Genomic DNA, 25,110 nt, shown 5'->3' with positions numbered 1-25,110 from the left:
TTGGATCTTAACCCTCTTCTCAGAGCAGATTCGTGACAAATATGTATTTCCTTTGTGCTTTGAACTTTTCAAAGCGGACTCGACGCACAGCATGCATAGCTAGCTAGCTTTAAGTGCTGAAGTACCTGTATTTTCTTTTATATATATATATATATATATATATATGAAGAGTTCAGATGCAAAAGCCTCTAAATGCCATTTGAAATTTTCTTCTAGAATGGTCATTTTTATCAAGCTTGTATATTTCAGTTCAGTAATTTCACTTAAATGACGATTAATAGGTAATCTTCATTGCCATTTAAGTGAAATTACTGAACTTAAATATTCAAGCTTGATAAAAAATTTTAGAAGAAAATTTCAAATGGCACTTAGGGTGGCAGTCTTTCATAATCAACTGTTGTTGTGGACTATATACTGGAGGTATATTTTCAAGGGGCTAATTGAGGAAATTGCTACATTTTTTATTAGTTTAAAAATAAAATAAAAATATCGGATTGGTATCGGTATCGGCCGATACTCAGAATTTTGGTATCGGGTCGGTTTTGAAAAAACGGTATCGTTGCATCCCTAATTTTTATGTGTGTAAATCACGTGCCCGCTCACGAGCGCTCACTCTTAACAGACACACTGTCCCCGGTGCTGCTCGCGCATAAAGTGCTCCCCGCTCACAGTAACCGTGTCGTCTCATTCAAATCAGCCAACTGTTGCTGTCAGCGAGCCGCGCACATTGAATACTCATATGAGTCAGGCTGCGAATGTACGTGCCCGCTTCAGCGCGCTCATGCTTACTAAATAAACGCCTCACCTCCGGCGCCGCGCACTCGCTACATTCCCTTTAGCCTTTAGCACATAGTGGATGAATAACGCAAACCCAGTCAAACGTTTGACTGCAGTATCTTATGCGCTTTATAATCCGGTGCGCCCTATATATGAAACATGTTCTCAAATAGGTCATTCATTGAAGGTGCGTAATATTAATATTTATATTCGTCTGTATTATAGTTATGGACCACGATTACGCTTTGCCTGCACGTTCTGCTGCTACAGCCAGCTCATTAGCTAAAGCTCAAACGTACGGGTGAAAAATATGACCGAGAAGGGTTTGGGACAGGAGAAGCATGACACAGGTAAACATTGGGGTTGCATTTAAAGCTTCACGACAAGCTAAATCTACAGAGAGATGCCGTATATATTTTGTGAAACGATGATGTCATGTCATGACCTGAGCTGGTTGTCATTGACAGCGACAACAACTCCCGTGAGCCCACGCTCTTTCCCGACGTCATCAAAGTACGTCTTTTGTTATTATTTTAAACGAGTGACCCCTGGTGGCCAAAAATCGCATACTGTACGTTTAATGAGTTTATTAGACAAAATCATAGGCCTGACCAAAGTCCCTTTAGGCAAGTCATGCCACTCAGCCGCCGTCTTGGCAACGCCTCCGGGCAGCTTTTTCGGACTAACAAGACCAGGCTCCTATTTAAAGCTGCTGTAGGTAACTTAGGAATTTTGTTTTTTTACATATTTGATAAAACTGTCATTATGTCCTGACAGTAGAATATGAGACAGATAATCTGTGTAAAGTGACTGTGGATAAAAGCATCTGCCAAATGCATAAATATATATACTTGGTACAGATAACATCCCTTAAAAATGTCCTCTACCGTTTTGAAACATGGGACTACATTTCTAGAAGTTTTAGAAGAGACTAAATCTGATGTTGAAAAGACGTCCACAAACAACCCCATTTGGACCCACGACGTCAATATTAGACGTGCAAAAGACGTTGAAAATAGATGTCGCCTGGCGTTACAGATCAACCCCTTCAGTGGACCGAAATTGGACGTCCAAAAATGACATAGAAAAGACGTCACTCTAACGTCACATTGCGCAGTGGGTTGGATTATAAGATTTTCATGAAAAGTCACGTTTAAATGATAAAATGCAGCACTTCTTTCCCCCCAAAATGTCCATCACCTTCTGTATGCTATATTGCACAATATTGAATGCTCAGGTATATAGTATAGTAAACAAACTGTAAATCACTACTAATAAATGGTAGAGCAAACCGAATGCATGTAGAGGTTTAATAATTAGGGAAAGTTGTCAGTGTGAAAGTGTGATGAGATGGGAGATGAGTTTTTATATTTTGTGTAGAATGTATTTTAGATCTATTGCTCAAATTAATAATTGCATGTTTTTGCTCAGATTTTTTATTTATTTATTTATTTTTATAATTTAAGGATGACAAGCCGGAATGAAAACAAGCCGAAATTAAATAGGAGTAACTAGACTATTTTTAAAATGTATGGAGTAGACAGAACAGATAATCGAGTGGAAATGTAAGGAGTCGGCTGAAAAAGAATTACTCCAGTAAAGTATAGATACCCAAAATGTCTACTTAAGTAAGCTAACAATTAGGGATGTCAACGATTAATCGATTATCGGTTAATTGTCGATAAAACATTAATCGATCAAACTTATCTATCATCGATTAACCAGGTCTATGCGTGTGCCTGCTGCTCAACCGCGAAACATGTAAGCGAGCGCGCCGGAGTTATGTTTGGGACTTCATCAGGACTACGTTTGCGTGTGTATTCGCAGCCTTTTGTTTTATGCAAATGTAAGTTGTAATAGTTTATTATGTGTAACGTTATGCCTTACTATATCTGATTTATCTCATATTGTCACAGTGTCTGGTTGTGTTCCCTTGTTTGTCACTAGAGGTCTTCGTGTTTAAGGTGTCCTTCACTATTGACTTCATTTCCCAGCATTCTGTCTGTCACTGTCACTCATCAGTTCATTGCACTCAGCTGTTTCCCGTCATCATTGTTCCCAGCTGTTCATTGTTAGTCTTGTTAGATCTGTGTATTTATTCCCTGTCTGTGTTAGTATGTGTACGGATTCGTTGTTAGATGGCACCACTTCTTTGGTCTGTTTCCTAGTTGGTTTGTGTTTAGTTTTCATGTTTGGTTTGATTATTTGGATTTTGACTGGAAGACTATGATTTTGGATTGCCCTTTATAATAAACATCTGCAGATTGGATCTTCTGTCCCCTGTGTGTCGTGACACATATTGGATGAATTTTGTGAAGAATTGAAGCGTGATCTTTGGCTCAAACGGCAATGCACGACTAATAATTACTATTGGGAGTGTCATATTACATAACATTATAAAGAGAACAATATTGTAATAAAACGTGGTGAATAATTTGGGTTTAGTTGCCCTGTCTCGTTGTTCCAGAAAGAGCGAGTGCACAACATTCAGTCATTCTGAATGTCACATAACGTGGTTCAAGTTCACTTGTGCATTCACGTCATTTTGTGAATATATTTTTTTTAAATTTATGTTTATTTTGTATATATCTGACTAATCTCATATCGGTTGTGTTTCTTTGATTTAAATAACGAAAGTGCTCATCGGTTATTCATTCAGCCCGCGCTGCTCAAGCAGAAATGCACTACTAATAATAACAATGATTAATTTGTGACTGTCATCTTAGATAACATCAGAACACTATTTTATTAAATGGTTGTGAATTCATTGTGTTTGGTTGCTGTTTTCAGTGCGCGTCCACAACACATTCTGACAAGCACGCGTCTGAGGCGGCGTTGGTGACACGTTCTATGAGTCGTTATATTTGATTATTAAATAATTAATTTAATTTAATTATCTATAATATTGAAACATTTTACAATCCTACTAGCCCTTCATTTAGATTAAAAACCATTCTCTTTAATTTGGTGAGGAACATAGCGTTTTGAGCAGTAGCAGAGACCCTGTCCAGCTTTTGGCCGTACGTCACCCACTGCAGCAGACGCATAATTGATTGTTAATTTAAATGACGATCAATCATGGGAATTTGTGAAAATGGACATCCCTTCAGTTTTATATTTGACATTTCCAGGTCTGGTAATCTTAAGCCCCTTTCACACAGCAAGCTGATCCCAGGAAATTGCCGGCAAATTGCCAGAACGCCTTCTGTGTGAACGCAAACACGACCTGCGATTGCTTCTGGGATTGATCCCGGGTTGGGGACCTAGTAACATTGCCGTAATCAGTCCCGGAACACGAGCTGTGTGAACAAAAGCCAGGACCAATGCCGTAAAGGGTGTGTCATAGTGATGACGCTCGTGCCATCGCGCGACTCTGTTGCTCTTAGAAGAAAGTTTGTGTTCGTCATCAACAAAGAAAGGACGAACAAATACCTGCAAACTAGGGCTGCACGTTTTCAAGTTTTTCATTAACCGTTAACCAAGGCCCTTATCGGTTAATACTTGGTTAACCATAGTGTGCGCGCCGCAACCTCGAGATACAGAGTTAATTTTTAACACCTTTAATAACTGGTTGGACCCCATTTGAAACGAAATTAATTTATAGAAATAAAACACAGTGGTAAGTTCAGAGCAGTTAAAGTAGGCGTGTTTCCATCACACCCGGTCTCATCCCAAATCGTCATATAACTGACGTTTTGGGACGTCTTTTGACCATACGTCAATATTCGCCTTTTTAGGGCCCCCTTAAACGTCGGTAGATGAGGTTATGGGATCCTAACCCTACCCCATACCTAAACTTAACCCTAAACCTAACCCGTCACCTAACCCGTCACCTAACTGACGTTAAAGGTAAAGCGTCAGTTGTACGACGACCCGGGATCGCCATCTACCGACGTTTAAGGGGGCCCTAAAAAGGCGGATATTGACGTATGGTCAAAATACATCCCAAAACGTCAGTTATATGACTTTTTGGGATGAGACTGTGTTACCTTCAAAATGAAATTGCCAATTGAAAATACGCAGATTGGCAACACGTCCATTTCGCAAAAACTCCGTGTCCGCAAATGATAATAATAATTATCATTATTGTAACATTTTATAGGCTGCATATGTAGAAGACGCTTTTATCCAAAAAAGGAGCAAAGCACAAATAAACACAATATTTTGACGCCTATCCAGTGTGTGTGCTTAGTGTGGCTGCGAGACGCCCATGTGAACACTTTCATTGCAGTTCTTTCAGTGGAAACAACTTAAAATACTCTTTCATTTCTGGTCATACAGAAAATAATAATACATTATTCGCAAATTTATTTGCGTAAACTCAAAATAACAAGAAAACGTTGTGCTTTAACAAACAGGCGCGCTTCATGATCTCAGTGAACTGAAGCGCGAGAACTGGAGAAATTGGACATTTAAAACGAACAAATTCGAATCAAAAGCCAATATCTTCTGACTATGTAATTATGTAGCTTAGCTAATTATGTATTTATCTATAAAGGTGCATCCGGGGATGGAGATTTGTTTTTAGGAGAAACTGATTTAGAAAACAATAGTTTAATAAACAATTAATGCCTCGTTATTTTATATTATTTTATTATCAGACACATTTATTATATCTTATAAATCATCTATAAATCCCCTTTCTGTAGGCTGTGGTTACGGCTCTTCTCATTCAGCACTGCGGGGGAATTATAATTTCCAGGTTCTAATTTGGCCTCAGAAAACCAGTAAAATCTTTTTTTTTCCATAATCATTTGTCAAATATTTTAAATGTTTAAAGGGGCAAAAAAATCAAACAAATATCTGAAAATTCGTCGATATATAGCCTATATATTTTTGCGCAGCATTTGACCTAGTCCTACAGTTCAAATGAACATTTTGGTGTTCAACTCTGCGTTTTACAAAATACAACAACCATTCATTTTTCGTTTTGCAATTAGGCCTACGGATTAAATAAGGGGAAACGAATGAACACAACAGTACACTGACCGTTTGGACATATACGAGGCAGAGTTCTTTTTTAAAATTCATAAAAGATACAAGGAATAGCCTACTAGACAAAACCTCAAAGAAATGCCAAAATCAAGACCGCGGAGCAGAAATGAGGGAGAAACACACAGAAACTCTGCGACTTTCCCTGCCATTAATGCTTGGATGACACACCACGTCTCCTCACACAAATAATAATAATGTCTAGTGCGGTGGCTGTGATATACCAACGTCCGTTGCCATTATTTTTGGAATGGCTTATCGCGAAAGGAAAAAAAATGTTTTAGTCGCATAACACCGTTAATAGAAACGCTGTCATTTCACAATATTTTTTTATCGACAATCAGAAAAAAAAAAGCAAAAGTTTTGTGCAAATATGTATTGACGCCACTTAACCGAGCAAAAAGGTTTCACTCGGTTATGCAATTTTAAACGGTTACTGCTAATCGGTTAACCATGGACACCCCTACTGCAAACTGGAGCGAAGCAGAGACCAGGAGCTCCTCATATCCGTACTGAAGCTGAGATCGTTCACCAGTGCGTGTACGGTATGCGCGTTTACATGTTTTCGACGCGTCCGTTATACGTCTCATCCTGACGTCATGTGTCTTCCCGGGATTTTTACGGGTTGTGTGTGAACACACACACCGATCCCGGCAAATCACTGGCAGTGTGAATGAACCGAAATCAGACAATTCCGGGACAAATGCTGGGTCACATTATCCGTGTATTTTCTGGATTCTCTGTGTGAAAGGGGCTTTACTGTGACCTTTCTCACACCAAGGGGGATTATAAGAGCTGCTGCTAATGTTTACATTTTTTCATACAAGTAGTTTACCAGATAGATTATTATATATAGACTTAATATATTAAGGCTAAGCCTACCCATATGGATTTTATTAACATATATTTTATCTTGCTAAATGTTTGCAAGAGGTGAGCCAGTGCACGAATATTTATGTATTTAAATTTTCTATGCATAATTTATTTTGTTAAACTATATAAATGGTATTCTGTAGCATATCCCAACTGTAATAAAACAATAAAACATCATTTGAGCAATATAACATGCATTTTTATTCAGTATATAAGTAATTGTTGCGTTCCAATATGTTACGGGCGGACGGACACCACCCTGAACGTACAGGAGAGACGCACACCGGCCAGCTCGTGTCAAAAATAGGGGTATGTTTATTTAGTAGGTCGGTCAACAAGTACCGGATAGCTTCACGAAACACAGACAGATTAGTTACAAAGGCGGAGCGCTTCTGATTCCCGGGGTGGACTGCAAAAGCTCCTACGACAGACAGCACGGCAGTGCATCGACTCAGGCTCTCGTTCTCAGGCTCTGTGTGCCCTCAGGTGTGGGTCCGGAAAGCGATTGTAGCTCGAGTATGCGGCTGCTGCTCAGGTGTAGCTCCTCTATAATTAAGAGCAAGAGAAACTCAGATGTGTAGAAACACACAGCGGGCTGGGGAACGTAACAGCAATATTTCGCTTTTTATGTTAAGACACTATTGATACAGTGAGAAATGTACAAGTTTAGGAAAATAGCCGCTTATCAGTTAATCGTTAATCGATCGATAAGGTTAATGAATTAATTGATAATTTGCATCCCTAGTAAGTTACTTGACACGTCTGGTTTAAACTAATCAATGACAGTTCCTAATTGATTATGTTTTTACGAGTAATATTGTTTAATTAGTTTAGATGTGAACCTTTCCTCTCCTCCTTCTTCGAGACGTATCCAAGTCCGGGCGTGAGGTGCCAGTGCAGCGAATGGGCAACAGTTTCTCCTCAAATCTCATCCCTGGTTAGATTACTCGCACTCGAAAGATGCCGTTACTGTTTTGCTGGTGGCCATTTTTCCCTCCCCGATGCTCCAAGGACAGTTTTCACCTCATTCGAGGGTTATCGTAACTGGAAAAAGCCTACAATGAAAGACAGTGGTTTCTGTTCTCAGGCCAGATCTGAAGGCCATGTAAAGGCAATGTTCGTATGGACAGAAAACAAGAAAACTATGGATAAAAATACTTCAATGTTTGGACTAATGGATGAGCAAAAGAAGAAGCAGGAGGCTGAAAATCAATACTATATTAAAATGTTTTCCACAACAGTGTGTTTCATGGAAGCTTTCTAGAGTTTGAAGGGGCAGAACACCAGGATGCTGCCGCCTGAAGTGACGAGATTATCTTCTTCCTCGAGTACCATGGGCTGGAGCACAAGAAAAACCTTGTAGGCCAGGGCTACGATGGCGTAGCAGTGATGTGCGGGGACATGCAGGAGTTCAAGCTGAAATTAAAGAAGAAGCCAAACATGCCACAGTAGTGCACACTGCTTGAACTTAGTTATAGTAGACGCTGTAAAAAGTATGGCAGATGCAGGAAACTTCTGCTCATTATTGGAACGACTGCATGTATTCATGTCTAAGTCTTATGGACATAACAAATGGCTGGAAGTGCAGCGGGAGATGTTTGATGGTGCACAAGGGAACTCCAGCAGCAAGTGACACACGTTGGGCCTGTAGGCACATAGCATGTTGCAATGTTATGGACAGGTTGCCTGCAATAGTACAGATGCTTGAAGAGATCGCACCTGAGAACCATACACAAAGAGCTGTCGAAGCAAGAGGGATATTGGCTCAAATTGATCTGAATTTTGCTGGATCTCTTGTTCTGTTCAGAAAAGGTCCTGAGTGACTCCTGAGGAGGAGACGATGCTTGAACCCATTTGGGAGGCTATCAAAGATCGCAGTCTTGGTTTTAGTGCTTCTGCATCCTAATGCTGATGCTGAGAGGGTATATTCGATGGTTGGTTTGAACAAAACCTCAACAACAAAACAGCTTGTCTCAATCATGACCCTGAATTTGCTGGACTTGAGCCGAACTGTTTCAAATGGGAGCCAACGCCAGATAAAGAAGTCCAAAAAAAGTCAACAAACACTTTCAATAAATAGTCTCTCTCTCTCTTTCTCTCTCTCTCTCTCTCTCTCTCTCTCTCTCTCACACACACACACACACACACACACAGACCCAACACCTACAAACACACAAGATACACAAAACGAACACACGGATCCATGAACCGTGACAATTTTAGCATAGAGAAAATCGTATATTTTACATTTACCTTTAAAGTCTTTCTAAAGTTTGCTAGACATTGATATTGTGTAGTGTGTGATCCTCCATCAGCAGCTGCAGTTTCTCTCAGCTGTATCAGTGCAGTCACTGTGACGTCTGACTGACAGAGGTTTTTGTACGACTCTTTATCACTGTGTGAACACATACTGACTGTTGATATAGTGATAACTCTGACAGTAATAATCTCCTGTATCTTCAGTCTGGACTCCACTGATGCTCAGAGTAAAATCACTGCCAGATCCACTGCCACTGAATCTAGATGGAGTTCCAGTATAAAGGGTTGATGTATAATATATCAGGAGTTTAGGAGCTTCTCCAGGTTTCTGTGAGTACCAGGCTAAATAAACATTACCATGCACATTACTGCTGGTTTTACAGTTTATTCTGACTTGTTCTCCTGGTTGAACTGCTGATATTGATGGACTCTGAGTTACAGTGATCTGTCCTCTACACTCTGGAAGAAAACACACACAAAAATGATTAATATTTATTTCACATTTTAAGAGAATTAATAATTGTTGTAAAAACTGTATTACACAAACCTTGAATAAACAGTGCAATGGTCCAGATGAAGATGCAGATGTTGTTCATAGTTGTAGTTTAGTCTTGTGTGATGATGAAGAGTGTGTGTGTTCTGCTCTCAGTCATGAAGTGTTAAACTCACAGCACTATAAACACTCTCAGAGCACTGAAGCATGTGCTGACAATGCAAAGAAGTGGGCAGGATTTACAACAGCTTGTGCTGACAACACACTCATATACACTAGAGTTACACAATCATGACTTTATTTAGTGTGTTTATTGTGACTCCTGAGACCAATGGCGGATCTAGAAAATTTGACATGGGGGGCAAAGGGGTGGCAAGAGGTCTCGGCAGGGTGGCAGGGGTAGACGGTACATGGCAATCCCTATATGTGAATTGTTTTAACAAAACAAACATAAAACACTTTTAAACTCTAGTAGTTTTTGTTTTAATCAAAGGTTTGAGCCCAGTGCAGTGTTCAAACAAAACAAACTGTGCATCTTTTAAAAAGTAAAAGTATAAAAAGCAAAATGAAAATGTATTTCAAAAAGTACAATAATTGTGTCCAAGGTGTAGTGGACTACAGATATAAAACAGTTGACAATACTCAAGTTCTTATTATAATTAAAAACATATATAGTCCACAAATGACCCTCATGGTCTCTCCAGTTTACTGCCTTCTCCTTCATTTCCCTCACACTCTTCCTCCTGTGTACTACTTTTATTTTTTATTTTATTTCATTTTTTTTGCAAAAAAGCTGGCAATATCCCCACTTTTAGCCTTTTCATGGTAAGGCTTCAGCTACTTTCTTCAACTACTCTTGCCTGCAAAAGTCAATGGGCTCTATCTTGCACCAGGAGCAAATAACTTTATACACAAACGCATGTCCCATTCCTATTTTACACGCGCACAAAGCGGGATTTTCCCCTCCACAGACGCACGACGGTAAACTAGAGAATGAACTTGCGCTCCCTGGGCGGATCAGCACAAAAAGGAGGCGTGTTTCGGCGCAAACATTCCCTGGTGCTATTTTACACTTCCAGAAAACAACTGCGCCACTGACCAGAAAACACCTGGTCTAAAGTCAGTGGCGCGTTGTTCATAATGCTATTTTAAGCGCGCATGCTTGCCCATAATGTAGCGGGTACACAACGCACATACACTGATTCTCTCATCAACACAGATGCAGCAGTTTTTATTTTTGCAAATCATACATTATTACAAGGAAAATCAAGGGAAATCATTGTGCTTTACATGAAGATGAAAAAAACTTATTACCCATTTTTAAGGCTAATTTTATTAAGGAAGGATCAGACCTGTTTGCCCAATAGTGGCAAGAAACATATGTATATAATGTTTAACCGATGCTGATGCGAGGGTTTCTCCATCCCCATACACCGTCACCTCTCTGTCTTTCACTGTCTACAAGATCGTCGGTCTCATCGGCTGTGAACGCTCCTGACGCGCGCCTGGTAAACCCGCCGTTATAATAACAATCCGTCATGCTACATGCGCACCTGCTCTTAAAGGGTATGTTGGATGGCGCTCTGATTGGTTTATTTCACATTACGCCCAAACCACACCTATGAATAATGAAGCTACTTCAGACCAACCCCTTTTAGATTTGCTCCAGAGGCATTTATCCCGCCGGGAAAACAGCAACAGCGCCGGGACCCGCCCACAAAGTCGCGCTTTGACATCGTTCGTTAAAATAGGGCCCAATATGTGAAAACCTCTGGTTATCCTTGTATTACATTACACTGTACGGCCATATAGCTAATAAGTAGCTTATAACAAATATAAAATCTGAAAGATTTATCACATGCACACACCAGTTATGTTTAGACTACTTAATCCTATTGTATTTGTACCTGGTTTCATTGAGTGATATCTGAGAGGAATTAGATTTATAAGACTGCTTATCTCAGGGGTCCCGAACCTTTTTTGACTAAATAGACATTTTTTTAATTTTATGGTTAGCTGCCCAGCACAAACTTCCAACCTTTCTGCCTCCTTCACCTGGTCCTCAGTTGTGCAACAAGAGGTGAGACGACAACAATCTGGCTTTAAATTCTGTATATTCGGCAGTTTCTCTTCCAACAACGGACCGAATAGCTTTTCTCACGTCTTTCTCCGCCGCCATTACTGAACTCAAACTGACTCGCTTACATCAACGTCATCGTTCTCAGCCACTCCCTCTATTTGCTGATTGGTCCTACAAAAAATTGATTTCTGGAAACCTAAGGATACACAGCAGTGCCAGACGCAGTACTGAAGGAAAATGAAATTGAGCGGAGCCAGGCTACTGAAGTGTATCATGTAATAGAGTTTTTACACCTTTTGTCGATTAGTACTTTAATTATTGTGATTTGTTTTCTTCCAGAATTGTTGTTTATTATTTATTTCACCATTTATTATGATTAATGCCACAAACCACTTCTAATATAACACAAATGTTACTGTTTATATTTGAAAGTTGAAAATGTACCTTACTGCTGACCAAGACTGTGGTACTGAGTGCACTACTACTACACACCACCAGCACTAACTCACACACATTCTGAAGAGTGTTCAGGTATTTTATTAAAACAGGAAAAATTCCTTTCAGTTGATCTTTTTCCCTGTAAAGGAAAAGACCTGCATAAAATGTGTGTTCTTCTCCATATGTAGTAGAATGGGATTTTTCCCCTTCGTGTTGGTTATCTTATATGGGAGTGTGTAGATGGAATAATTAGGGCTGTGTATTTAAATGCGTAGACTGGAGGCACTAGAACTTAGGCTTTACCATTAATGAAATATAATATTGAAATATAAATTCTCAGAAAATACATAATGTATCAAAACGTATGTTTCTTCATATAGGCTACTCCCTTAAAGGACTTCAAGCATTAGACAAATATCAGTCTACGTTTTATTTTTAATATTATGGAAAAGACACGCATTCATGCGTGACAAAAAAAATAGGAAGCAAAATATATTTTTTTGTAATTCTGTGAATTACACTGCGCAAAACGAATGAGGAAGGGTTGGCTCTCCAGTCTCCGTAGAACTTAAAATATTCATTTTATTTTAGTTTTCGTGTTCGCATTTATGAGGAAAAAACAATGTTACAGACGCTACCGCTCTGAACCGGAACTAAAAGACGGCTTTAAAACTTTCACATAGACCTCAAACAGAAGACACAAGTTCTTTAAAGTGAATATTGTTTAGTATTAATTGCACCAATGTTTCATCAACCAATTGCCTTTAAGAAGTAAAAGCAGACAATATTAGATATAAGGCTTGGGGGCGTGCTGGTGCACGTCTCATAAATAGACTATAGGCTATACCGAAACTCAGCGTATAAATATAGCCGACTCCACAGACCTGAAAAATATATCTATATTATAATGTCTGCTGTTTTTTTGTTTGTTTTTTTTTACAAATAAAACTAAAAGTCTGTTATAATGCAAGCCTCACTGAACATGTAACGAGTAAAATATTACTGAAAATTGATTAGTAATGCCTTACACTACTGCGTTACAGCAAAAAGTAATATGTTACTGTAATGTATTACTTTTTTAATGCGTTACTCCCAACACTGGCAATGAGCATCTAGCGTGGTCATTGGCTGCCCTGCGGCAACTGCAGCAGCCTACCAATGAGCCTGGCGTGACGACACGCCCAATGAGGGCGCTTCGTATCACAGCCCGCCAGAATGGGTGTGGCTTAGCATATAAAAGTTCAGCTCACAGACTGCTTTCCTGATTTTCATCTCTTCCGTGAAGCTCTACGCATAGCTGGATCCTGAGAGAAGCCGCCGCAGTCGAAACCAGCGACCAGCAAGCAGAGGAAAGCCTCTGAGGAAGCCGGTCGTCTTCACCGCCTTCAGCCATCCGTGTCTGCTGCTCTATCCGGCGATAGTATCCTTTGCTCTACAGTGCGTGTTCACCGCCGCGACACTCACTTCTATCTAAAAGAGCACGAGACGTTTTTGTCAAAATGTCTTGCACTTCCTGTGTCTCGTGCCGAGCCCCGCTCAGCGCCAGAGACCGTCATGTGATCTGCTCTCTCTGCATGGGCGCTCTCGTCAGGGGGATGCGTCCATTGTGAGGAACTTCCGATGTGGACCCTGCGGGCTCAACTCGAAGTTTTCAACATGGAGACTGTCACTCCGCCCTCTGTAAAACTGCACAGGAAGAAGCGCCGTTCTCAAAGACCGTTCGAGCCTGATGCTGCATTTAAGTGCTCGCCAGAGCCTCTCCCTCGAGCTTCTCCCTCGCCTTCTCCGCCCCCCCTCCTGGACGCACAGCTGCCGGCTCCGGCCCTCACTGCCGTCGCTTCAGGGGTGGAAGGCGACACCTCAGATGACAGCTGCTCTATCTTGGCGTTGGACAGTGAGGATTGGTCGGGTTCTCACCACTCCGCCTCCAGGAATCTGGCCACACGCATGCTGGCATGGATGCGGTAATTATGCGCCTCCTCTCCATGGCCGTCGACCAACTCGGCCTCGAGTGGACAAAAGAGCCCGCGCCTAACAGACTGGACGGCTGTTTCCTACATCGCCGCCCCCAAGCGCCCGCATCCATTTTTTTTTTTATTTAACAGTCAGGCATACATACAAACAAACCAACATAGTGCAGTAGTGAGCAATCTTGTAAATCCATAATTCCAGCAGTGGCAAGAGTGATTTAAGTGTTTGATCTAAGTGTGTATGTGAGCGGGTGTGAGTGTGGGTGTGTGTATGTGTTGTGATGTCATGAAAGGCGACACATATCTCAGCGGGACAGTTCAAGTAGTGCAAGGACACCAAGTTCAAGTGCAAACAAGGATTTTATTCAGTTCTTTGGAAATATCAGAAATAGCGTTCCCAACTCAAAAAGTGTAACTAAGGATCAGGTCGGTCTTAAACAGTCAAAACTTAAAGGATGCCTCTGAGGGTGGAATCATAATCTTGTTTCCCTCAGGAATGTAAACTTTCAAAGTCTTTTCCAACCTTACATCAGTCCATGTTGCAGCCCAGGGCAAAGCCAGCCGTACGTCTTCCAAATGTCTGGTGAGTATTTCCAACCTTCAGTATTCCTTGTGGAAACAATCCTGGCCTGGTCTTGGTTCTCCACAGAGAGCACAACCTGAAGCTTGACTCCCCCCCCCCCCCCCCCCCCATGTGTTCATGTCAAATTGTTAAAATAAATTGTCGAAATGTTAATGTCCAAAAATGATTGGCCATAAAACATCAGCTGGTCGGGATTTCTAAACTGTCTGGGCACACATGAACACAATCTGCTGATAACAGACACTTTTACAGGGAAGCGCGTCAAATTATCCACTATTAACCACATTTTATGCCAAACATTGGAGATCCGTACACTCCACATTTTCTCCACATTTGTGTCTATTTTAGTAAGAGATATTAGATTATATCTTACATGTTTACTTACATCATAATAAATAAATAAATGATAAAGTGTGTGAAAGGTTTGATATTGTGTAGTGTGTGATCCTCCATCAGCAGCTGCAGTTTCTCTCAGCTGTATCAGTGCAGTCACTGTGACGTCTGACTGACAGAGGTTTTTGTACGACTCTTTATCACTGTGTGAACAGCCATTTACCACTGATATAGTGTGCACTCTGACAGTAATAATCTCCTGTATCTTCAGTCTGGACTCCACTGATGCTCAGAGTAAAATCACTGCCAGATCCACTGCCACTGAATCTAGATGGAGTTCCAGTATAAAGGGTTGATGTCACATATATCAGGAGTTTAGGAGCTTCTCCAGGTTTCTGTAAGTACCAGGATAGACAGGGTGTACTACAGCCTGTTAAAGGAGAGCTGGCGCTGCATCTCAACACAACATTCCCTCCTGATGAAACTGTATGAACTACAGGAGTTTGAGTTACTGTGATCTGTCCACTGGAGCCTGGAAGAGAAATGCATAAAGATAATATAAAAACAATATCAAATTTTATAAATAGATATATTTATAATGCCATATGTATAAAATATGAATCAACTTTATTTATTTAGTTATAAGCAAATCAGTGGTTCACTGTATACCTGATATCCAGAGCAATATCCAGAGGAAGATGCAGATGTTGCTCATAGTTGTAGTTTAGTCTTGTGTGATGATGAAGAGTGTGTGTGTTCTGCTCTCAGTCATGAAGTTTTAAACTCACAGCACTATAAACACTCTCAGAGCACTGAAGCATGTGCTGACAATGCAAAGAAGTGGGCAGGATTTACAATAGCTTGTGCTGACAACACACTCATATACACTCTACATAGAAGATTTTACTCTCAGAATAATGTTGTTGAACCATTTATTATTTATTTATTAACTGTGAAATATTTTTGTTTTTGAGAATCATGAATGTAGATCATTTTAAACATATTTGTCAAACTCAGAAATCTCTCTTAATGAGTACAGTCATCGGCTACACCTTTATATAGCATGATAACAATGAGAAATCAAGAACTAAATGCATAAGTTTGACTATATTTAGAGCAGTGTTGGGTAAAACCAGTGTTGTCCACTCACCACCAGAGGTCACCATCTCTTGAGTACTAACTCCTTGGACTGCAAATCCCATAATCCCCATACCTGTGGCTGATTTGTCTCACAGGTGTTTCCCATTGACTCTCTCTATTTAAACTGTTCTCTCAGCTTCATCCTTGCGAAGTCTTGTCTTGCCATGCCAACATTGCTGAGCGTTTATGCCGTGTGTGATTACCCGTGTATGACCTGGACTGTTTACTGGACCTTGAATCTTTGCTACCTGCCCATTCTGATTGCATCTGCCTTGTTATTCGATTACCCTGTGTGTTTGCTGCCAGCCCTGATCTTCATCCTGAACTCTGACTTTGATTCTGCCTTATCTACATTGTTATTGAAGCCTGTGATTGACCCTTGCCTGTTTGACTTGCATTCTGTTCTAATAAAGCTGCATATGGATTCTCAAGACACTGCCTCCTCGTTACAGAAGACTTCGCCAGATTTCGATCCAGCAGCATTTTACCACTTTACCACGGAGGTCACTGCGCAAGCATCGGACCTGGCCACCCACCAGCAACAGCTCAATCGATTGACTTCGATTACTAAAGAGCTGGTAAAGGCTTTACAAGCACTTCAGCTTCCAGCGTACCTGCTCCACCCCCCACTCTGCCTCAGGCACAGGCACAGGCTATTCCTAACACTGCCAGTCCTCGTCTCGCCTTCCCGGAAAAATTTGATGGATCTCCAGACAAATGTAAGGGATTCTTACTTCAATGTTCTATGTTTGTCAATCAACAACCTATGTTATATCCTTCAGATGAGCACAAAATCGCATTTGTGTGTTCACTTCTCACGGGGAGAGCGTTGGAGTGGGCTACCGCAGTATGGAGTGAGGATAGACCAACCTTTCCTTCATTCAGGGATTTTATTCAAAGCTTCAAAGAGATGTTTGAGCACTCCGTTGGAGGAAAGGAGGCGGGTGAGCAATTGCTATCTCTCCAGCAAGGAAGGGGTTCGGCGGCGGATTATGCTTTATCCTTTCGTACTCTCGCAGCTCAGACGGGATGGCCCGACGATCCTCTCAAGCTCCATTACCGTAAAGGCTTATCTATGGAGTTGCAGTCTGAACTTGCCTGTCGTGACGAGGGGTGATCACTGGAGCAATACATCGATTTGTCCATCAAGAGCGACAATCTCCTTCGATCTCGTCGCACTAACCGTCTGCACACTTCCCCCATGACACTTGCAACAGTTAACTCAGACGTAGAACCCATGCAAATTGGCTTCACACGTATCAGTGAGGAAGAGAGAGAGAGACGCATTCGACAGAGCCTTTGTTTGTACTGTGGATTACCGGGACATTTAAGAGCAACTTGTCCTACCCGACCATCCCGCAATTCCACTGTGGTGAGTTCGATTCCCAAATCCACTACTAGTTTTGAGATTGCGGTTAATCTGGAGATAAATGGGAGGGTCATTGAGACAGTAGCAATAATTGACTCGGGGGCAGCAGGAAACTTTATCGATATGTCTTTTGCGAGAAATAATAATATTCCCTTGTTCCCTATGATTCTCATCTGGCAGTCGCAGCGCTAGATGGCCGACCTCTGGGCTCCGGTCGTATCAAATTCACCACTGAAGATCTGCAGTTGAGCACTGGAGTCCTCCACACTGAAACCATCCGTCCGTTTGTTTTTCAGTCACCACAAAATCCCATCATCCTCGGACTTCTATGGTTAGAGCTTCACAACCCTTCTATTTCCTGGACTAAGAAGCAAATCACTCAATGGTCAGACTTTTGTCTTCACAACTTGCCTGTCAAAAAGGGGACCGAGATTTCCTTAACCGAGGTACTTCCCAGTGTCTATCAGGCTCTAGCCGAGGCATTCAGCAAAGTGAAAGCATCACACTTACCTCCACACCGAGTCAGTGACTGTGCCATAGAGTAGACGCTTCAAGCACAGGCATTGGGGCAGTGCTTTCACAACGCCAGGGGGAACCTCCCAAGCTTTTTCCCTGTGCGTTCTTCTCCCGTAAATTGAATTCTACCGAGCAGAATTATGATGTTGGCAATCGCGAACTTCTCGCGAACTCGGCTCTCAAAATACCAAGGCGGATGCTCTCTCTCGACTTTATGAGTCAGACCTCCTATCGCCAGATCAAGAACCCATCATTCCATCCACTATCTTTCTCGCACCTGTGCAGCGGGACATACTAACCGAAATCGCGGAAGCCCAGGTCACCGAGCCTCCACCGGCTGAAACCCCACCCAACCTTATGTATGTTTCACTGGCCCTAAGACAGAGAGTAATACAAATGGTACACACTAACCCAAGTTCCGGTCATTCAGGTATAACAGCTACTATACAACTGCTCAACAACAAGTTCTGGTGGTCTTCTATACGAACGGACATCATCACGTTCATTCAAAATTGCACCATCTGCAATACCTCCAAATCTCCACATCAATTACATGCTGGGCTTCTTCATCCATTACCCATCCCACAAAGACCATGGTCACACATCGCCATCGACTTCGTGACGGACCTACCTCTCTCTCAGGGCCACACTACCATTCTCACGGTAATTGATCGTTTCTCAAAAGCCTGCAGACTGATACCTCTTCCCAAACTCCCCACTGCCCTGGAAACTGCTGAGGTCCTCTGCAACAATGTGTTTAGATTCTACGGTCTACCGGAGGATATAGTCTCTGATCGGGGTCCGCAGTTCACCTCCCGAGTCTGGTCCGCTTTCTGTCAGCTACTGAACGTTAATGTCAGCCTAACCTCTGGATATCATCCTGAAGCCAACGGTCAAGTGGAAAGATTAAACCAGGAACTCACCCGCTTCCTTCGCTCATATTGCCAGAAGAATCAGTTCGACTGGAGTCGCTATCTGTTATGGGCAGAGTACGCTCAAAATTCACTCCGTAAGCCATCTACAGGGCTCACCCCCTTCCAGTGCGTCCTAGGTTTCCAATCCCTATTGTTTCCGTGGTCTGGAGAACCCTCGGACTTACCTGCAATTAATTCATGGTTACAACGCAATGAGGAGACGTGGAATAGTGCTCATATCCATCTACAAAGAGCAGTGCATCGCACCAGAGGACAGGCCAATCGACATCGGTGTACCAATCCCAACTACCAACCAGGGCAATGGGTTTGGTTGTCCACCCGAAACATACGGCTCCGGTTACCTTGCAAGAAGCTCAGTCCCAGGTACGTGGGTCCTTTCAAAATCATTAGACAAATCACTCCAGTTTCTTTTAGATTAGCCTTACCTGACCATTACCATATCTCATCCACCTTTCATGTCTCCTTGCTCAAGCCCGCTGGTGGTCCGAGAGGAGAGGAGGGCCTAGAAGAGGCTGGTGACCAGAGAGCTCCTTCCATCATCATCGACGGTCAGGAGGCTTACCGGGTCAATGAAATCCTGGACTCTCGTCGTCGGGGCAGACTCCTCCAGTACCTCGTGGACTGGGAGGGATACGGTCCAGAGGAAAGATCCTGGATCAATGCTAATGATGTTCTAGACCCTTCACTCACTAGTGATTTCCACAGAGATCACCCAGACAAACCTGCCCCAAGATCTCGAGGAAGACCCCGGCGTCGTTTGCCTCCTTGCGTCAGGAGCCGCTCACAGGGGAGGGGCTCTGTCACGAATACAGCCTCTGTGGCTCCCTCCACTAACCACCAGAGGTCACCATCTCCTGAGTACTAACTCCTTGGACTGCAAATCCCATAATCCCCGTACCTGTGGCTGATTTTTCTCACAGGTGTTTCCCATTGACTCTCTCTATTTAAACTGTTCTCTCAGCTTCATCATTGCGAAGTCTTGTCTTGCCATGCAAATATTTCTGAGCGTTTATTCCATGCTGTGAGAACAACGGAAAGGTTCAGCCACAATGTCTCTCTGTGGCCTCCGTGGCCACCATGGCCAATGGCACGGGCTGTCTCTCTCGTGGCCCGGAGAGACAGATCTGTGGCTTTCCTTAACTCCGCGACATCCTCCGGAGTTGGCCCCTCCCCCTCGTCCAAATCTTTCAGGAGGTCGGCCTGGTATGCCTGCAAAATCGCCATGGAGTGCAGACATGAACCAGCCCGACCCGCCGCCAAACCCTTTCACTCTTCTTCCTGCCAACAGCACTCAGAGCTCCACCAACAGGGCTATGTTTGGAAGTACATTGGAGTATCACTTTAAATGCACACATAACTACACACACACACACTAACTCACTTACCGTACTTCCGTGGATGTACTGTATACACCAGACTGATCTCATGAAGTAGCGTGTGTATGACACCCCAATTTGTATTTCCATTTTTGGCGTGCTATCAACACGCATAATCGCTTTTCAGTGCGTTGACTTAACGTTATTACTGTAGTGTATATATAAATATATGACTTACCTTAACTCCGTCCCTAAACCTACCCGTCACTGGGGTTAATGGCATTTATCAGTGTTCCCCTACCATCCTAGGGAAAAAAAAAAGATCGCTCCCCAGATGTAGATGTACATTTTGCTTCATTTCGCTCGGACATTTGACGGCGTGTACAGACACGCAGAATCACTCAGACATTAATGGCGTAGACATACACGCATACACGCGGATAGCTCAAAATGCATAGAGATAACACGCCACTTGACTCTAAAGTGGCGTGTATGTTTACGCAAAAGTCATGATGTCATGTTGGTATACACACACCCTCCCTCCTTCATACAAGCAACCCACGAGTTCGCGCACACACTGTCATACACACAAAACTCATTTAGTTACATGCAGTACATACACTACGCACATGCCTTTGCATATCGACTTCTTAATTATATCAAATTTGTTTGTATTTTTTCCACAAAAGAAACTTGTATAGAGGAGTTAACTGCCCTCTGCCAGACATGTCCACGCTGAAAGTTCAGGAGGCGTACCATGGACTTCAGGAGCTCCCATGATCACAGCAATGGCTTTCACCAGTGATGTACCTCTGGTTGAGTCCATGTTGGGTCCGGTTCAGGAGGGAAGTGTGCTTTCCTATCAGCTACCAGTAAGGACATTCCCCAGAAACTGTTCACACACAGATGCCCCTTCTCCCCCACAGCCACCACTCTCGCATTACAGACTGGGATCCTCTACCTGTGCATTTGTCTTTTCTGAACATCAGAACCGTCATCTGGCATCCCTTGCGACATCTTTGGAGACCGCACACAAAATTGAAAAAAGCACGCGAGAGCAGAGTTCCTGCGCTGAGTGGCACCAACTAAGGAGGCGTCACATAACCTCTACTGAATTCAGAGAAGTTTGCCACACCAGGGGGGAAAGCTCTGCTGAAAATCTTGCAAAAGGCTTCTGGGATCTTGCCATCAGACTGCTGACATGTGGCGGGGTCTTGCCTTGGAGCCTAAAGCAGTGGAGGAGGACTGCAAGTTGAGGGAAGTCAACCACTACCCGTGTGGGTTCCTGATCCACCCTGAGGCGCCATGGATGGGGACAACACCTGATGGGATTGTGTACGATCCGAAGGGGCTGCCAGTGTTTGGCCTGTTAGAAATTAAGTGCCCAAACGTAACTAGCTATGTGGACTGCCCTTACGTTATGATAATGGGGGGTACACTTACACTGAGGCAATCACATCCTTATTACTGGCAGGTCCAGGGACAAATGTTGATTTCTGGGTGTGACTAGTGTGACTTTGTCATTTACACAGAAGATGACATTTTCATTCAGAGAGTTCCCTGTGACATTGAAGTCATACAAACCATTAAAGAAAAAGTTGACTATTTCTTTTCTTCTTTTTTATTCTACCTTAATGCCTTCTTGGCCAATGAATGACTTGATTGCAGTGTAAATCTATGTGAAGTTACTTTCACGAGTTCACACTTACATACAATTAAAGGGAGTAAAGTTTAATGCGTATTTGGCGTGCTGTCCGGGGGGAGTGCTCCGAGCTCGGAATTCGGTCCAAACCCAGAGAACTCCCCCCAAAAAGGCTAGAGAGCAGAGAACAGCCGCCAGACTAAAGACCACCCAAATGAGTGCTGAGTTTGGCGGGCTGGCATCTCGAGAAAGGGTCTGGGTGCTTGGCCAGGAGGGCCTGTGGTGGCGGCTCACTGCGCTGGACTGACGAGCCCTGCTGACCCGAGAACCTTGAAATTTGGTAGAGTTTGTGCCTTCTTGATGGGAGCTGTTGGCACAAATCATGGATGACAGACCGAGAGGCCCATGTAGCTTCGACAGGGCAGATTGCGAACGTCAGGGTCTATCTGCCAACTGTGGAGTGGCCATTCTGATCTAGGGTTACCGGAAAGTTTGGCTGCGTGTGCTGTGAGACCAAATGCTGGCTGGAAAAAAGAGAAAACAGGAAAGAGGAAAATGAGTACTCGACCGGGAGATTCTCTCGCACATAAATGACTACCGATAAATGTAGATTTTTAAAGTCTTTATAAAATTTGCTAAATATATATAGTTTAGTATGTGATCCTCCATCAGCAGCTGCAGTTTCTCTCAGCTGTATCAGTGCAGTCACTGTGACGTCTGACTGACAGAGGTTTTTGTACGACTCTTTATCACTGTGTGAACACATACTGACTGTTGATATAGTGTTCACTCTGACAGTAATAATCTCCTGTATCTTCAGTCTGGACTCCACTGATGCTCAGAGTAAAATCACTGCCAGATCCACTGCCACTGAATCTAGATGGAGTTCCAGTATAAAGGGTTGATGTCCGATATATCAGGAGTTTAGGAGCTTCTCCAGGTTTCTGTGAGTACCAGGCTAAGAAATGATAACCATTCCACACATTCACATTACTGCTGGTTTTACAGTTTATTCTGACTTGTTCTCCTGGTTGAACTGCTGATATTGATGGACTCTGAGTTACAGTGATCTGTCCTCTACACTCTGGAAGAAAACACACACAAATGATATGATTAATTGAAATATTTCACATTTTAAGAGAACTAATAATTATTGTAAAAACTGTATTACACAAACCTTGAATAAACAGTGCAATGGTCCAGATGAAGATGCAGATGTTGTTCATAGTTGTAGTTTAGTCTTGTGTGATGATGAAGAGTGTGTGTGTTCTGCTCTCAGTCATGAAGTGTTAAACTCACAGCACTATAAACACTCTCAGAGCACTGAAGCATGTGCTGACAATGCAAAGAAGTGGGCAGGATTTACAACAGCTTGTGCTGACAACACACTCATATACACTAGAGTTACACAATCATGACTTTATTTAGTGTGTTTATTGTGACTCCTGAGACACTGAGGATGTGCAGATGAACGTCCATCTCTGTGTCCATATTCAGTCATGTGACCATCATCACTGCTACACTTCCACTAGATGAAGCGCCATCACTAAAGTAAGATCATGAATCATGAGTGTGTTCAGAAAGTATCAGGACTGATTGTGAATCTCAATACAGAGACCCAGAAGATGTTGCCGCCGCTCTGTGTCCTGTGTCTTTAATTGACTATATCTCCCCTTACCAGGTGTTAAATGAGTAAATTGTCATGGAAATACATGTTGAATGAGTCAAGGCTGTGAAAAATGGCAAATGCCATTCTTTTAAGTGTATTTATTGTTTTTATATTGATGTCTAAAAGTTTGGTTCAAGTTAACCAACTGGTGAATGCTAAACTGATGGCAGAGACCATGCAGTTGCAGAAATATGAAAAACAAAGTGAATTTATACATTATTATTTGTGTTTTTGAGTACTAATTTAACAGTTAAGTTAACGAGCAGTCTAAAAAAATCCTCTGTGCCGCGAAGGTTTTCTATTTTTTATCATTTCGATTCAATTATTGGCAATGGCGCCCCTGCTTGCTGAGAGGGAGCCGTTCACAGAAGCGATGTCAAGGGGATCTCCTGATTAGTTCACGGATCGCGTCTTTTTCGCGCTCGAGGTCGTTATTTCAAATAGACGCACGGGAAGCGCGCTCATAAACTTTTCAGCACGTGCACCCAAACACTTGGGTGTTTTTTTCTCTATTCTCCGTAAATCAATCTTTTAGTAGTGCTACAGCAAGCGTTTTTCTGTGGTGGAAATACATTAGCTACTAAAACTTCTCTGTCGTTGTGGAGAGCGCAGTGCATGGTTGTATTATAGCAACGACAGGGGAAATCGGTCCGAATTTTACTATTAATAATAAAGATAAGCTACTGTGCTTTATAAATGTCAGGATCTTTATTGACTCATTCTTTTTATAGAGTTGATTTAAATGCTGAAATATGAGGTTTATCTTTTTATAAAAACTTTTTTGTGTTAACCTTTTTTTTTTAGTTTAGTAGGTAACATAAAAGACACTCCTTTAAAACAAATCTTTAATGTTATTAACTTGGTGAATTGATTTCATTGTGTATTAGGCTTTTTTGAACAAGATTCTGTGTTTATGATAATTTTGGTCACTATATTCATGAAATGAAAATAATTTTCATATTGATCAACTAAAATCTACTTTAATTATGTGTTTTTACAGTAGCCTATAATATGCAAAGTACAATTTTCTATTTTCTAAATAATCTCTGATTCTGTCCTCTTCTCTGACATTTAAGAGTGACATATAGGGCTACAAAAGCTATTTTAGGTCTATAACAGTTTGGATAGTTGTTAATATGAGAGCTGTTTGAAATTATTTAAGAGATAGCCTAAGTATTGTGTTACTAAATAAGTATCTCTCTGACCCTTTAACTTTTAAAAACTCCATTGCGTGACAAATTATAGTTTAACAAGTCATAACTAAAAGTGTGCCATGCAGAGCTCCCTTTCAAGGGAACTTCGAGCTGCGTTGTCAAACGCGATGGGAACGCTCTGCGTGATTGCGTCATGAAGCGTCTGTACAATCAGTCCAATGAGAGAGTAGGACGTCAGGTGACGTCATTGACCAGGAAACTATAAAGCACCCTTGAGATCAGACCGCGACAGCTTCTGTAGTCTTCAGCAAGCGATCTCTGTACTCTGTCCTTGGCTATTTATTGTTGTTTGTCAAAGCCAAGAAAAGAAATATATATCACTATCTATATTTATGGCAAGCAAGATTATAGACGGTGTGTGGTTCCCTGCCCTCGTTACATCACGGGTGGGGACACACATCAGCTATTTGTTGCAATGTTTGTGAGTGGAGCATGTCAGTGGTCAGTTCTCGAGGGAGCTGCTGACTGTGGGCATTGCCAGAAGCTGTCCGCTCCCGCCGGGCGTTCTCCG

At 42.2% G+C, this 25,110-nt stretch overlaps 1 pseudogene and 2 gene segments (V, D, J or C); 1 reads left to right on the top strand and 2 right to left on the bottom strand.

Moving 5' to 3' along the window:
* Positions 1 to 8,209: 8,209 nt before the first annotated feature.
* LOC148964960 (immunoglobulin kappa variable 3-15-like) lies at positions 8,210 to 9,646 on the bottom strand. The segment is given in 2 exon segments: positions 8,210 to 9,360; positions 9,449 to 9,646. Coding segments are annotated over 2 exon segments (375 nt in total).
* Positions 9,647 to 19,807: 10,161 nt separating this feature from the next.
* On the top strand, positions 19,808 to 21,580 carry LOC148964959 (uncharacterized; annotated as a pseudogene).
* An 885-nt stretch (positions 21,581 to 22,465) lies between these two features.
* On the bottom strand, positions 22,466 to 22,942 carry LOC120483644 (Ig kappa chain V region 3374-like). The segment is given in 2 exon segments: positions 22,466 to 22,800; positions 22,894 to 22,942. Coding segments are annotated over 2 exon segments (384 nt in total).
* Positions 22,943 to 25,110: the final 2,168 nt, after the last annotated feature.

This window comes from Pimephales promelas, chromosome 25, assembly GCF_988280905.1.
Source record: "Pimephales promelas chromosome 25, fPimPro1.hap1.1, whole genome shotgun sequence".
In the NCBI taxonomy this organism is placed as follows: Eukaryota; Metazoa; Chordata; class Actinopteri; order Cypriniformes; family Leuciscidae; genus Pimephales; species Pimephales promelas.
This window is presented reverse-complemented; position numbering and strand designations above follow the sequence as displayed.